This window comes from Mauremys reevesii, linkage group 6 (genome assembly GCF_016161935.1).
Source record: "Mauremys reevesii isolate NIE-2019 linkage group 6, ASM1616193v1, whole genome shotgun sequence".
Classification (NCBI taxonomy): domain Eukaryota; kingdom Metazoa; phylum Chordata; order Testudines; family Geoemydidae; genus Mauremys; species Mauremys reevesii.
Window position 1 is genome coordinate 73527591 of NC_052628.1, and position 12615 is coordinate 73540205.

The following is a 12615-nucleotide window of genomic DNA, read 5'->3' on the forward strand; positions in this document are numbered from 1 at the left end:
CTTCAGTCAGTAGTAAGTCATATTTTTAATTCTTATATGAAAAGCTAATTCTTTTGATATTTATTAAGCTATTTATCCCCCAAATCTTATGGCAGCAAGTTTCATAGGTTAATTGTATGACGTATTTAAAAAATATATATCTTATGGGTCTTAATTTGATTTTGTTAATTTTGAGTGCCTGTTATGTTGTATTCTGGAAACGAGTAAGTGTTCTACCCAAGTAGTCCTAAACATTAACACACAACTTTGATGAGATTTATAGTTTTTAATAATACAACTATTTACCATTCAGTCTTCGGGGATCTCAAAGGAAACTGGCTATGAAAAACAAACACAAACATTGAAAGGCCAAAAATTTCAAAAAGGAGACACATGGTCTGACGGCAAAAACCATATACTGAATTATGTGTGTGCATAAACCTCTGTTCTCACTTTTTAAAAATGTGAACCACAGAGAAAAATTCACAGTTTGACTCAACTCACACCACCATGGTAGGCAAAATAGGGATCAGTGGCCTGAGTTGATAACAGAATATCTGGGGCTGGATGGTTCAGTGGATTAAGCAATGATATGGTCACTGCTTCTTAGAAACCAGCTCAAGTCAGTAGTAAAATAAAGTGACCGCTGTTCAGTGACCCATTTAAAATAAGTTGATGGCTTCAGTTAAAATCTCTGTAAACAACATCCAGATGGGAAATGCACACTCTCACTGGTAGTCAAGCAAGAATGCAAAGAACAAAAGGAACACAGACTAAAACTACCCTCTCACTCCTAGTTGTGGTGCCATTCTATCTAGGGTTGAAACTCATTGAAGGAGTTGAATGGGGGTAGTTATCATTGCTAAAGCAAATGTGGTTTCTGCCTGTAAACAAACAAGGGACTTCTTTCTGGAGCACTCTTGAAAAAGTAATAGTGGAATGTCCATCTTAAACTTACCTTAACAAAAAGCTAGGAAATTCAAAACTCTCAATTCTTTTTCTCCCCAAGTTTTGCTCTTCAGAGTCCCCCAATTCTAACTACAGTGGTAGTCATTAAAACATAAGTATTTTCCAAGTGATATGTAAGTTTCTACAGTTTCCCCCTGTATTTAGAACTGGATATAAATGTGGTAATTGTTGTCAAATGTTGACTAATAGTCAAAAACTGTCAAAAAAAGTTATATAAGACTATTCTACAAGATCAGTTTTACCTACAAATGGGTTCTAAATATTTAGTGGATGAAGAAATTGGTGGAAGAGACAAAAAAAATGGAGATTAACCCATCTTGGAAACAGATTATTCTTTCATCTTCATTAATAATAAGAACATCATTATGGAAGATTAGTAAAGTCCAAAGGTACCTTTTCTAAAGTGAGAAGATTTATTTCTGATTGTAACCGGATTTCTGGTTTGCTGCATTGCTGTTCCTTGTACTGCTGGAACTCCTTTTCCAAAATCTTATACTTGTTTTCTGCTTCATAAAACTACATTAAAAAACACCCAGATATGAAATCCATTAGAATACATTAATTTAACAATAAAACACATTCACAGGGGATGGAATGAGTCACAGAACTTAAATTAGCCCCTGGACCTAACATTTTATTTCAGTCAAGTAACCGATATAAAACAGACACTGAAAGCTTCACATTCATAAGTAATGAATTCTTGATTATGGGCTATACAAAGAGCGCAACAGAAATAATGTTTAAGGAAAGTTTTGGCTACACAGGAAAGAAAGTTCTATTTCCCTCTGACATAAAAACAAAAATGTATAAATATAGCTGTTCACCAAATTTTTCAAGTGAGACTTTGTAATTCTATAGAATTACAACCAACAATGCATTTTTATCAAGTTTGTACACATGGCTGCTTTTTTTTTTTTTAAGTCAACTATATTCGTATCTTCTATATGAAGTTATTATTATTGACTCAACTTCACCAGTATAGCTTGTCCAGGAATGTCTGGAAGAGGAAATAAATAATATTTTGGTTAGCCAAATAATGATTTAAAAGGCTGAAGCAGCAAGACTTCAGTGACAAATGACTTAAATGTTAGGCACCTTTGCCCTCACAGCATACTTGCAGAGTTGCAGGAAGACAGGATTTTTGCTTTCTAGATAGAAATGGATAATTTCAAAGATGCTGTATTAACCAACGTATGACCATATCACTCCATCAAAAGAACTATGCAAGTCATATCTTTAAGTAACTAGCACTTTCAATACTCCAGATTGGAAATGTAATGTAAAGAAAATGCCTGGCAAAACAGTTTCAATTACCTACTGGGAATAGGAGTACATAAAGTAATGATTAAGTTAGTTAGTTAATCTAATTGAATAATTTTCTAACCAACTTGGTTCACCTCAATAACACATTTCACTTCATTAGTGGAAATGAAGCATTTCTGAATGTTGGATTTTGCTTCTCTTTTAACATGTAAATATAACTCTCGCCATAGGTTCTCTTTTTAGTTTAGCAGTTTACGACCAAATATTGGGGAAATTATTCATTTTGGTTAAAGGCATGAAATTGTTGCATTAATACATCTATTTATTTGGGCTCTCTTACTCAACACATTTTGGTATCCTACATTTAAAACTGTCTATTGTTTTGTATAGAAATATTATCAGAAGACGGTAGTGCTTAAAAAAAAAAAAAAACACCACACACAAGGCGCAGACATTTAGGTTCCAGTCATTCTCATTTACACCATTTGAAAAGAATTCATCATACTTGTACTGTAAAAGTAAGGCAGCTAACATACCATCTCTCTTTTTATTCCTACTAATTCCTTTGTAAATATGGCATATATATGTTGACCATCAACAAGGCAACTAACTGGCTCGGTTGTGAGGAAATGCCTGTAATGCTAAAAACATTTGCACCAAAATGTCTAATTCCTTGCTTGTTTTCCAAGACCTGAGAACCACTTCCAGGAGAAGTGTGGACATGTCTTGTAACCAAACTCAGAATAGATGCCCATGCTGTGCAAACAGTCAATGAGACTCTGCCACTAGGAAGTGTTACAAAACAATATACATAGCTGTCAAAAACAAAAACAGGATTCCATTATTCAGTAGGTCTGAAATAGAACAGTTTGAAGACGACAATCCAAATATCCGTTCTTGAAAATGATTGGGCTCACCTTCACCCATGCATGACAGTCATTTAAAATGGTATTTTGAAAGAATTCAAGCATGAAAATCAGGAATTTGAACTACAACTATCTAAAATAGGCAAATGTATGAAGAGACAAAGATAGGCCTTTTAACAGGACAGAAAAATGAAGAAGCCCACACTAGTGGATATGAAGATCCTGCATGGGGTTACAGCTGTCCAGATTCAGTTAGCTGGCACTAAACAAAGATACCACAGGTCAGACCTCTCATCTCCCATTCGCTGCAACTTTAGGCAAAGAAAAGGCAAAAGCTTTCTTAGTTTTTCATACTTTAGGTTACATTTATTTGAAGAGCCATAAAAATATCTGGGAAGCATGGAATGTAGTGAAGCATTTCTTGGTAGGTCATTCTTTAATTACTAAAATCACTGATACGTATCTGAAGGAAACTGAGTAGCATGAATTATTCCTTTATATCAACATCAGGCCACTGGCAGTGTCTTTGGGGCAAGACAGCACTTGGTCTTCAAGCAATCAATGTATCCAGGCAAAATTGAACCAGCAAATTTGAAAGCAATGCACTAGGTTGGGCAAATTTGGGGACACACTGCTGTAACAATACCAAAATGTCAAGATCCAGCAAGTGGGGTGGAAGAGGAATCTGGTTGGTGTAAACCTGCATGAATGCCAGCAGGATGCAATAAGCTTGCCCACTGTGAATTTCAGGGGGACTGATAGGTATGATGTATGTCGTATAAGGACAATGGCAGGTGGTCAGCACTATGCTACTCTGCTGAGGAAAAAAAAATATGGGCAATTAATTAGTGTGTCTTCTGGTTACTAATATTAATGAATTTTAAGGCTATATTTAATGATCATCAGAGGTTAGCTTTGTACACTAAAGGCCAGATTCAGATGTGTTATCAGTGGAGTTGAACCTGCTCATATCATGTGTGAATATGGCCCTCAGTGTCCCACGCTATGGTTTGACTGGGCCTCTGGTAATGAACTAATATACTAACTTAGGACAGGAGCAGGCAAACTTTTTGGCCTGAGGGCCACATCAGGTTTCCAAAAATTGTATGGAGGGCCAGTTAGCAGAGGCTGTGCCTCCCTAAAACAGCCAGGCATGGCCCAGCCCTGCCACCTATCCAACCCCTCCTGCTTCTTGCCCCCAACAGCCACCCCGGGACTCTTGCCCCATCCAACCCTCCCTGTTCCTTGTCCTCTGACAGCCCCCGGACCTCCGCCCCTGACTGCCCCCCGCTGCCCCATCCAACCCCTCCTCTCATTCCTGACTGACCCCTGGGGACCTCTGCCCCATCCAACCACCCCTTCTCCCTGTCCCCTGACTGCCCCCAGAATCCCTACCCCTGACTGTCCCATGCCACCCCCTTTCCTTCCTGACTGCCCCCTGGGGACTCCTACTCCCATTCAACCTCCATTCCCTGCCCTCTGACCGACCCGACCCCTATCCATACCCGTGCCCCCTGACCACCACCTCAAACTCCCCTGCCCTCTATCCAACCCCCCCCTGCTCCCTGCCCCCTTACCGTGCTGCCTGGAGCACCGGTGGCTGGCGGCGCAGCTAGGATCAGGACAGGCAGCCATGCTGCCCGGCTAGAGCCAGCCACGCCACCACGCAGCACAGAGCACTGGGTGAGGCCCCAGCTCTGCAGCTGCACTGAGGGGAGGGGCCGGGGGCTAGCCTCCTGGGCCAGGAGCTCAGGGGCCAGGCAGGAGGGTCCCGCAGTCCACATAGTTTGCCCACCTCTGACTTAGGATATGAACAGAGATGTGGCATGACCAGGTCACATAACTGTATAAAAGTATTTCATGCTCTGAATATTGAAAAATAGTTTAAATAGTCTATAATAAAAATAGTTAATATGATTTATGTGAAAATTGAAATGTATGCTTGTGTGATATATTCACAATTTAAAATGCTGGCTGAACGCAGCAGAATGAGTTTGGAAGGTGGAAATTTTTAAATGATCAAATATGAATACAACAGATGTCATGCTTGTAATCAAAAGTCAATGATTTTTGACTCAACAGCTGGGCTATTTCTAGGTTGTCAACATCTCAACACCACAATGGAAAATTTACATTAAACCTTGATAAACTGGATACTACTTTTCACATGAAAAAAAAAGTCTTAAAACCAAGATAATGCTAAATGAAAATTAAAGACATACTGAAAAGGACAAAATTGAAAAAAACCCAGCTGTTTCTAATACAAAGGATTCCTCTAGCAAGATACAGATGGATCTCTTCATTAGTCAGCGCTACTGTGGGGATTACCAATCCATAAACGCTAATGTTAAGAAATGAAAAACACATGAAAAACACTAAAGAAAAAAATATACCATTCAAATGAGCTAAACACACTGAAAAATATTTAACCAATATTCCGTAGTGTATTTCCAGTAACAATAACTGAGAGAGAGCTGTAAAATGGCTCAACGAACTGTTAGAAATAATGCTACTAGAATTAAAAAGAAAACATGCTTTATTTTTCTGTTAACAACATCCTTTGTAACATTCAACAAAAAGGGTTTACTACCCTATTCACATGATAGAAAGATAATTATACTGAGTGAAAAGAATAATGTATTCTCAAAACTATTTTTTCCATTTTCAAATATTTAACTATACTAGCACTGCTTTACGATTGGGCTGCAAAATGAAATATACACTACACTTCAGTAGCATCTCTCCCAAATACAATACACCTTTGTAATTTCAATTTGGTTTTCAGCCTCAAAAAGAAAATAATGCTACAATATCTAAATGGTAAAATAAGGCCCTGCTCCTGCAATAAGCTTCCTATAGGTGGACGTCTATGCTTGCGTCAAGCTCATTGAATGATTGGGACCAAAGTGTTGATTTCCAAGTTGCCAGACTATGCTTGTGTCTAAATATACAACTTTTTAACGTTATTTGTATATTTATTTCCACTCAACCCAGCGGGAAGGGAGGTAATTTAATTTCTTTACTTACATGCTGTTGCAGGCGGATCTTGTCCTCTTCCAACTGTTTGATCTTTGACCTCTCCAGTTCAACTTGATGTGCACATTCTTCTTTGACTCGCCGCACAGAATCCTGCAGTTCTTGAAAGTTTCGTTCGTGCTGTGCTTGTAACTCTCTCTTTACTCTTTGGAGCTTAAAATTAAAACATTTTTGAAGGCCATAACAAACAGGTTTATGATCTTTAGTTGGAAGTCTTCATTAAAACGGGTACTAGCGGTTGTAATAAATTCTCATTACACTTGGATCCACTCTTTACGGCTCATATCTATGAAGTATTATTTTCACTTCCTTGATTTCTATATTTCCAATATGAACTATAGTCATTCGTTATTCCCTCCCAGATTCGAAATAGTGACCTTCACATTACTACATACTGGCCACAGATCTAACTCTCCTCTAATTCACCTGCCTGTTATGGGCCAGAGATACCAACATCTTACTGTCCAAGCGTAGTCCACAGACATTGCACTTCCTCAGTCCATCGTAAGCCAAAGAACTGAGTTTATCCCATCTAGCCAATTATAGTGAAGCAATAACAGTGAGATCAGATTTAAGGTTGAATCAAGATGTTAAGTTCAACAGGTCTCAACCTTCACATCCAGAACTGAACATGCAATATGATCTTTCTTGGATGCTTGAATTTTCCAAAAAGATATGAACAGTAGGGTTGTTACAGGCTGAATAAAACTCTCTCAAAAAACCTCCTTCTGAAATTACATACATGCTAAAGACTTTTTTTTCTTTTAAACCATGTTGCACAGATACTGTTGAACACAACAGCTTCTTAATATCTCTAAACCTTCGGGTCAGTGTCCCATTAAATCCAAAGCAAATTTTGAGCTAAAAATATTTGTAATTCAAAATTAATAAGAATACCTTCCCTCAAGACTGAAATGACCATGGCCAAACTCTGGCCACTGGGTATTTGAATGAAAGCTAAAAAGGAAATTTGTCAGATATGACTATTTACACAGCAAGTTACATCTCAGGTATGCAGGGAATCTCAATGTAAGGCAAGGCATGGACAGAGCCAGGACAGCTCATTCTGAGAGCACTCTTATCTCTGTCCACAAACCTCAAAAGAAGTTGATGAAATGGAATGATATTCATATTGGGGGTGATAAAACCCCCATATCTACCCACACTGCTAAGAAAATGTCCAGAAAGGGGGGCAACAGAGAAGCCCTCCCCACCCCATATTCTCAATTAGCTTTCTCCTCCCCTGATGTGGAAGATCCACTTGGTCCCAGCAGCATTGTTAGGTTCTGCTGCTCCTCTTTCTCCCTTGTTCTTGGGGCTGTCATGCTAGGAGATATACAGCACACACATTTTATCTGGTTGCCAGAATCTGAACAATTCAGCCCATCCACCCCCTGCTTGGCACTCTTGTACATTAAAATGGGAACAGAGGGCAGGTCCATACTCACCGTGCGGGTCGACGCGGTGAGTTCGACTTCACGGAGTTCAAACTATCGCGTCTGATCTAGACGCGATAGTTCGAACTCCGGAAGCGCTGCGGTCGACTCCGGTACTCCACCACTGCAAACGGCGGTGGTGGAGTCGACGGGGGAGCCGCGGAGTTCGACCCCGCCGCGTCTGGACGGATGAGTAGTTCGAATTAGGGTACTTCGAATTCAGCTACGCTATTCCCGTAGCTGAATTTGCGTACCCTAATTCGAACCCCCTTTTTAGTGTGGACCAGGCCAGAGAGGAGGTGGGGGAGTCTCTTTCTGAAGCTATTCGAATAGGAGAGTAGGGTTCCTCTCTAAGCAACTTCTCCACCCAGCAATCTTCTGCTCACTTGCCAGCAGGCAAACGCATCTGGTGGCCCTGATGAGGCTGCTCAGACAACAAAGGAGCTCTGAGGTGGAAGCAGGAGTCTCTGTAAAAGGGGCAAGAATTAGAGCTGGGGGAAGGCAGAATGCCCTTGCGGGCAGATTGATGCTGTCATCTCCAACTCAGAACCACTTATACTAGGATGGGATGGTGACACTTTGGGGTGGTGCCACTACTGGGTAATGCTGATGCATCCAAAAATGCATTCCTTATAAGGGGAGGCTGACAAGGGGAGCTATTTGTGGATGTGAAGTCTTGGAGAACTCCTCCCCACTTTAGACCACTACTACAGCCACTGCACAATAGGCACTTAATACCTGCCTGCTTCTGCCTTTTGTCAAGTCAACCTCCATATTCCACACACACCCTCCCTCCCAACTGTTGGGTCCTTCACAAACAAACAAAAAAAGGCCACCCAGGAAAACAGCAAACAATCAGAGACTTTGTTAAAGTCAGTTGAGGCACATCTAGGGCATAACCCACCCACTCACAAAACCTTAAAAAAAAAACCCACCACATTGAGAAAATTGCACATTAGAGAATTTTTTCCCTGTACCTTTTCACCCATGTATCAAATTACATACTGTCTATGAGACAACGTGGCCCCCCACAGAAAAGGGATGTCCATTTCTAACAGATAGAGGTACATAATACACTCACCAAATTCATTTGACTTGCAGTGTAATGCAAAACATTAACTATGACCTCAGTCTTTCCCCAAGGACATTTCCAATGTCATCTACAACCGTTGCAGATGTCTTCTCTGCACACATACTACTGTTGCCGAGGTCACAATTCAGATTTTCCATTACCGCAAATGAACAGGTGAATTAGGTGAAAGTAGAGTATTGCCACACAGATACTGGAAATAAAATTGCACTCTTATCTATGTCCACAAACTTCAAAAGAAGCTGATGAAATAGAATGATATTCGTGTTGGAGGTGATAAATCCCCATATCCACCGAACTGCTAAGAGAATGTCCAGAAAGGGGGAAAATAGGAAAGCTCAAGAAAATGTATATGCGCATGCAGGATTTAAACAAACAAACATTCTCTTTGACATATTGATAAGTATTTTTTACCTCTGATTCTGCACTGACAAGCTGTCGTTCACGCTTCTCTAAATCTGTCAAGGTTTTCTGAAGTTGTTCTTCCAAATTTGTATATTCTGCTACCTAAAAACAAGCACCGATTTCTTGATTTTTTCTTGTAATAAAATCCCAATTTTAAATAAGCCCAGAGCTCCAGACATATATACTCCAATATTTATATAAACAGAAAAGTAATGAAACTTAAAACATGCATGTATTAGGATCAGAAATTAGGGATGAACTTCTATACTATACAAGGCAAATCAAATCTCCAAATATTAAGGCTGCCTAATATAGAAATTACATGGCATGGCAGAGATCCTTTTTCTCTTTCTAATACACTACCTCAGTACCATGATTGGTAGCACAAGTGACCTTTGTTCTAGATTTAGTCTGCCCTTTTAATGATGTGAAGTCTTGGGCCCCACTAACAGCCGCACATCCCCAACTATGCTCTTGTTGGAAGTTACCATATTGCAAAACAATTTGTATGGGTCACTCTCCTTACCTTTTTCTTTACTAATGCTTCTCTTTCTTTATCCCTTTTTTTCCACTCCTCTGCAAGTGCCTGCATGTGAGCCAACTCCTTCTTTTTTAGCTAACAAAAAAACCAAAAAAAAACAAAACACACTTCACCTTTGGAAGTCAATAAAATAAAGGCTATAGAAAAAATTAAAATGCACAGCTAGCCAACTGTAAAGTAATTATTTAGGAGAGTCTTCCTGAAGAATGAGAACAAAATTCTGTTCTCAGATCCACATAGCAGATTTTAGTTAAAATATTCTGGCTTTACACAAGCGGAACTCCTAGGGAGATCTGACCTGTAGAGGAGCAGGATACTGAACATGCTGGGCTTTTAGTAGAAGGATGCCATGAACAATACTTGTTAAAACTATTTAATACATTGAGCCACTCTGCATCTGATTTAATAGTGTAACACATACTGTGATATTGAAACATCTTTGTACTTTAATAGCATTTAGCAGTACAGCATACACACAGTATGATATGCAATAATCTTTTTTTATATTCACTATGATATAAAATTTCCTACTTAAACCCAGGATCCCTTGAATTTTTATAAGAACGTTTGCCACTATTTTTGAAACAATGTGTATGCTATAAATATTATGATTTCATGAACTGAAAGACAGCAATGGACAAAACATCCTAAGCAGTAGATTTTAATAGAGAATAAAAAATATTCAGGTTGAATAGTGGGAGAAAGTTAGAAGATAATACCTAACAGTGGTCTTTTCAACTCGAGTTTCATAAAGTTTAAAAACTCAAGAATCTATACGTTTTATTATATCCTTTAAAAATATTCTCAGGGATATATTTGAGCTCAGTGGTTCCCAAACTTTTTCCTCCCACGACCTCCTTTGGGATTACCTCCATTAACATGGCCCCCAGGAATCTATGAGGTAGGCGGTTTGAAAATTAGAAGCACAAAAAATCATGTTTAGACCACCAAAGTGACAGGAAGGGGAGCAAGTGAAGCAACTGAAACTCAGCAGTGGGAGGAGGGGGGTGCCTGGTGCCCTTCTCCTCCCATCCTCTGCACCTACCTTCTCAGTGGCTGGCACCTGTGCCCCCTGCCCAGCTGCCTGTGCCCTGTCCTTCCTGCCCCCAGTGGCTGGCCACATGCTCTGAATCCTGCCCTTCGCTGGGCCAGGTGTCTCCACCAGGTGCTACCTAACCAACCCAGGTGGACAACCCAATCTTATGCACCATATCAGCCACTCCTCCCACCCATGTCAAGAAATGGTCTGAAGTAAATATGATGAAATTCAGTAAGGACAAATGCAAAGTACTCCACTTAGGAATGAACAATCAGTTGCACACATGCAAAATGGGGAAAGACTACCTAGGAAGAAATACTGAGGAAAGGGATCTGGGGGTCATAGCGGACCCAAGCTAAAATGGGCCAAAAGAGTAACATTGTGGCAAAGAAAAAAAAAGCAAACTGGAATAAATTGCCTAGGGAGGTTGTGGAATCTCCATCATTGGAGATTTTTAAGAGCAGGTTAGACAAACAATTGTCAGGGATGGTCTAGATAATACTTAGTCTGCCATGAATGCAGGGGACTGGACTAGATGACCTCCTGAGGTTCCTTCCAGTCCTATGATTCTATGTGCATGGGGAAGGAAACATAGCCAGGGCCCACTCTCACCTCGTTAGATACAGTAGCAGAAGAAAACATTGGAGGGTGGAAACATACATCAGTCCCCTCTCCCCAATCCCTTCCTTCTCCCTCCCCCAACATCCCACAAACCCCCTGATACTCTTTGGGGGGTCGTGACCCATAGTTTGTGAAATGCTGTTTTATCTCATAGGGTCATATAAACCTGCTTCAGTCTATTGCTAGGTGATCAAGAAGTAACCTACTACTGACCAGTAAGAAAAGCTTGGTCATATGATCCTGTATCAGCCAACTGAATTGTTTGGGTTTTTTTGAACTACAAGTAAATTAAAATTTAAAAAAAAGTGTATATCTAATGATTTTCCCCCCATTTTGTTAAATGTCACTAAAGCAGAGATGCAGTCTGAATTCTGTTATAAAAATAAAGGTAAAGGAACCTGGTTCTCAAAGATGTCCTCTTGCATTTCCTTCCACATTTCTAACTCAAGTGCTGCTTTGTATTCAAGAGTTTCTCGTGGCTCGGGCTCAGTTTCTGGGACATGATGAGGCTGAGGTGGAGGGACCTGCTGCTGCCCAGCACCTAAACACTGATTATGAAAATGATGCAAATTTTACTTTTTTCATTAACGTTAATTGAAACTTTAAACAAAAAGGATTAGGTTAATGTACTGTATAATATACCTGAGAAGAATCTGATACCAGAACTTCATGCATTTTCACAAGCCCATAATCTTCCAGAGTCACAGTGTAAGAAAGTTCTGCTATTCTATTGTTTGCCCTAAAAATAACATAAGAATGATTATGCTTTATTTTTGTTGGAAGTTCCCATAAAACGTACTGTAGTTCATTTATGGCAAGGTAGTGTAGAACAGCAAGGCTAAAAAGGTTGAACAAGTTTACAGTGTACTCTGTTTGAATCTCTTCCAAAGCATAGCATGCTGTATGTGTGAGTTCTAAAACACCATTAATTTACAGAACTTACAGTACTGTTTCAAGAACAGTTAAGACTGTTGCTCCTTAGGGTTTTATTTTTTTTCTTGATTTTTTTTTCTTTTATTACACATAACACCACAAAAAAGAATCAATGCTTCAGTTGGGCTACAATCTTAAATCTCCAATCTGAAAAATATACTTCATTAAAGTATTTTCCAACTGAATTTACTCCATGAACCCTATATTCAATTGTATGCTCAACTTTTTAAAAATCAATTATAAAAGAAATGACCTAACTGAGGTACTACTTAGCAACATACCTGAATACTATTCTTTTAATCAATACATCTGCCCATTAAAGTGGAAAAGGTTAACAAATTCAAACTCTTGACATTTTAATTTAACCATTTTCTCACTAACTCTCGTCTTGTTTCATCACAGAGCAGCTAGTGAGATAGTCTGAACTATTCCTTCCA

General features: G+C 39.4%; 1 protein-coding gene across 4 annotated transcripts in view; it reads right to left on the minus strand.

Annotated features, from left to right (window-relative positions):
* CEP120 (centrosomal protein 120) overlaps window positions 1–12615 on the minus strand; it is an 81330-nt gene that overhangs the window by 22079 nt on the left and 46636 nt on the right. For all 4 annotated transcript variants that reach the window (XM_039544934.1, XM_039544935.1, XM_039544936.1 and 1 more), the window contains 6 exons: window positions 11888–11984; window positions 11644–11793; window positions 9571–9660; window positions 9054–9146; window positions 6105–6266; window positions 1342–1464 (listed from right to left, as the gene is read on the minus strand). In XM_039544934.1, coding sequence (XP_039400868.1) covers window positions 1342–1464; window positions 6105–6266; window positions 9054–9146; window positions 9571–9660; window positions 11644–11793; window positions 11888–11984 — 715 coding nt within the window. The remainder of the gene's footprint in view (window positions 1–1341; window positions 1465–6104; window positions 6267–9053; window positions 9147–9570; window positions 9661–11643; window positions 11794–11887; window positions 11985–12615) is intronic.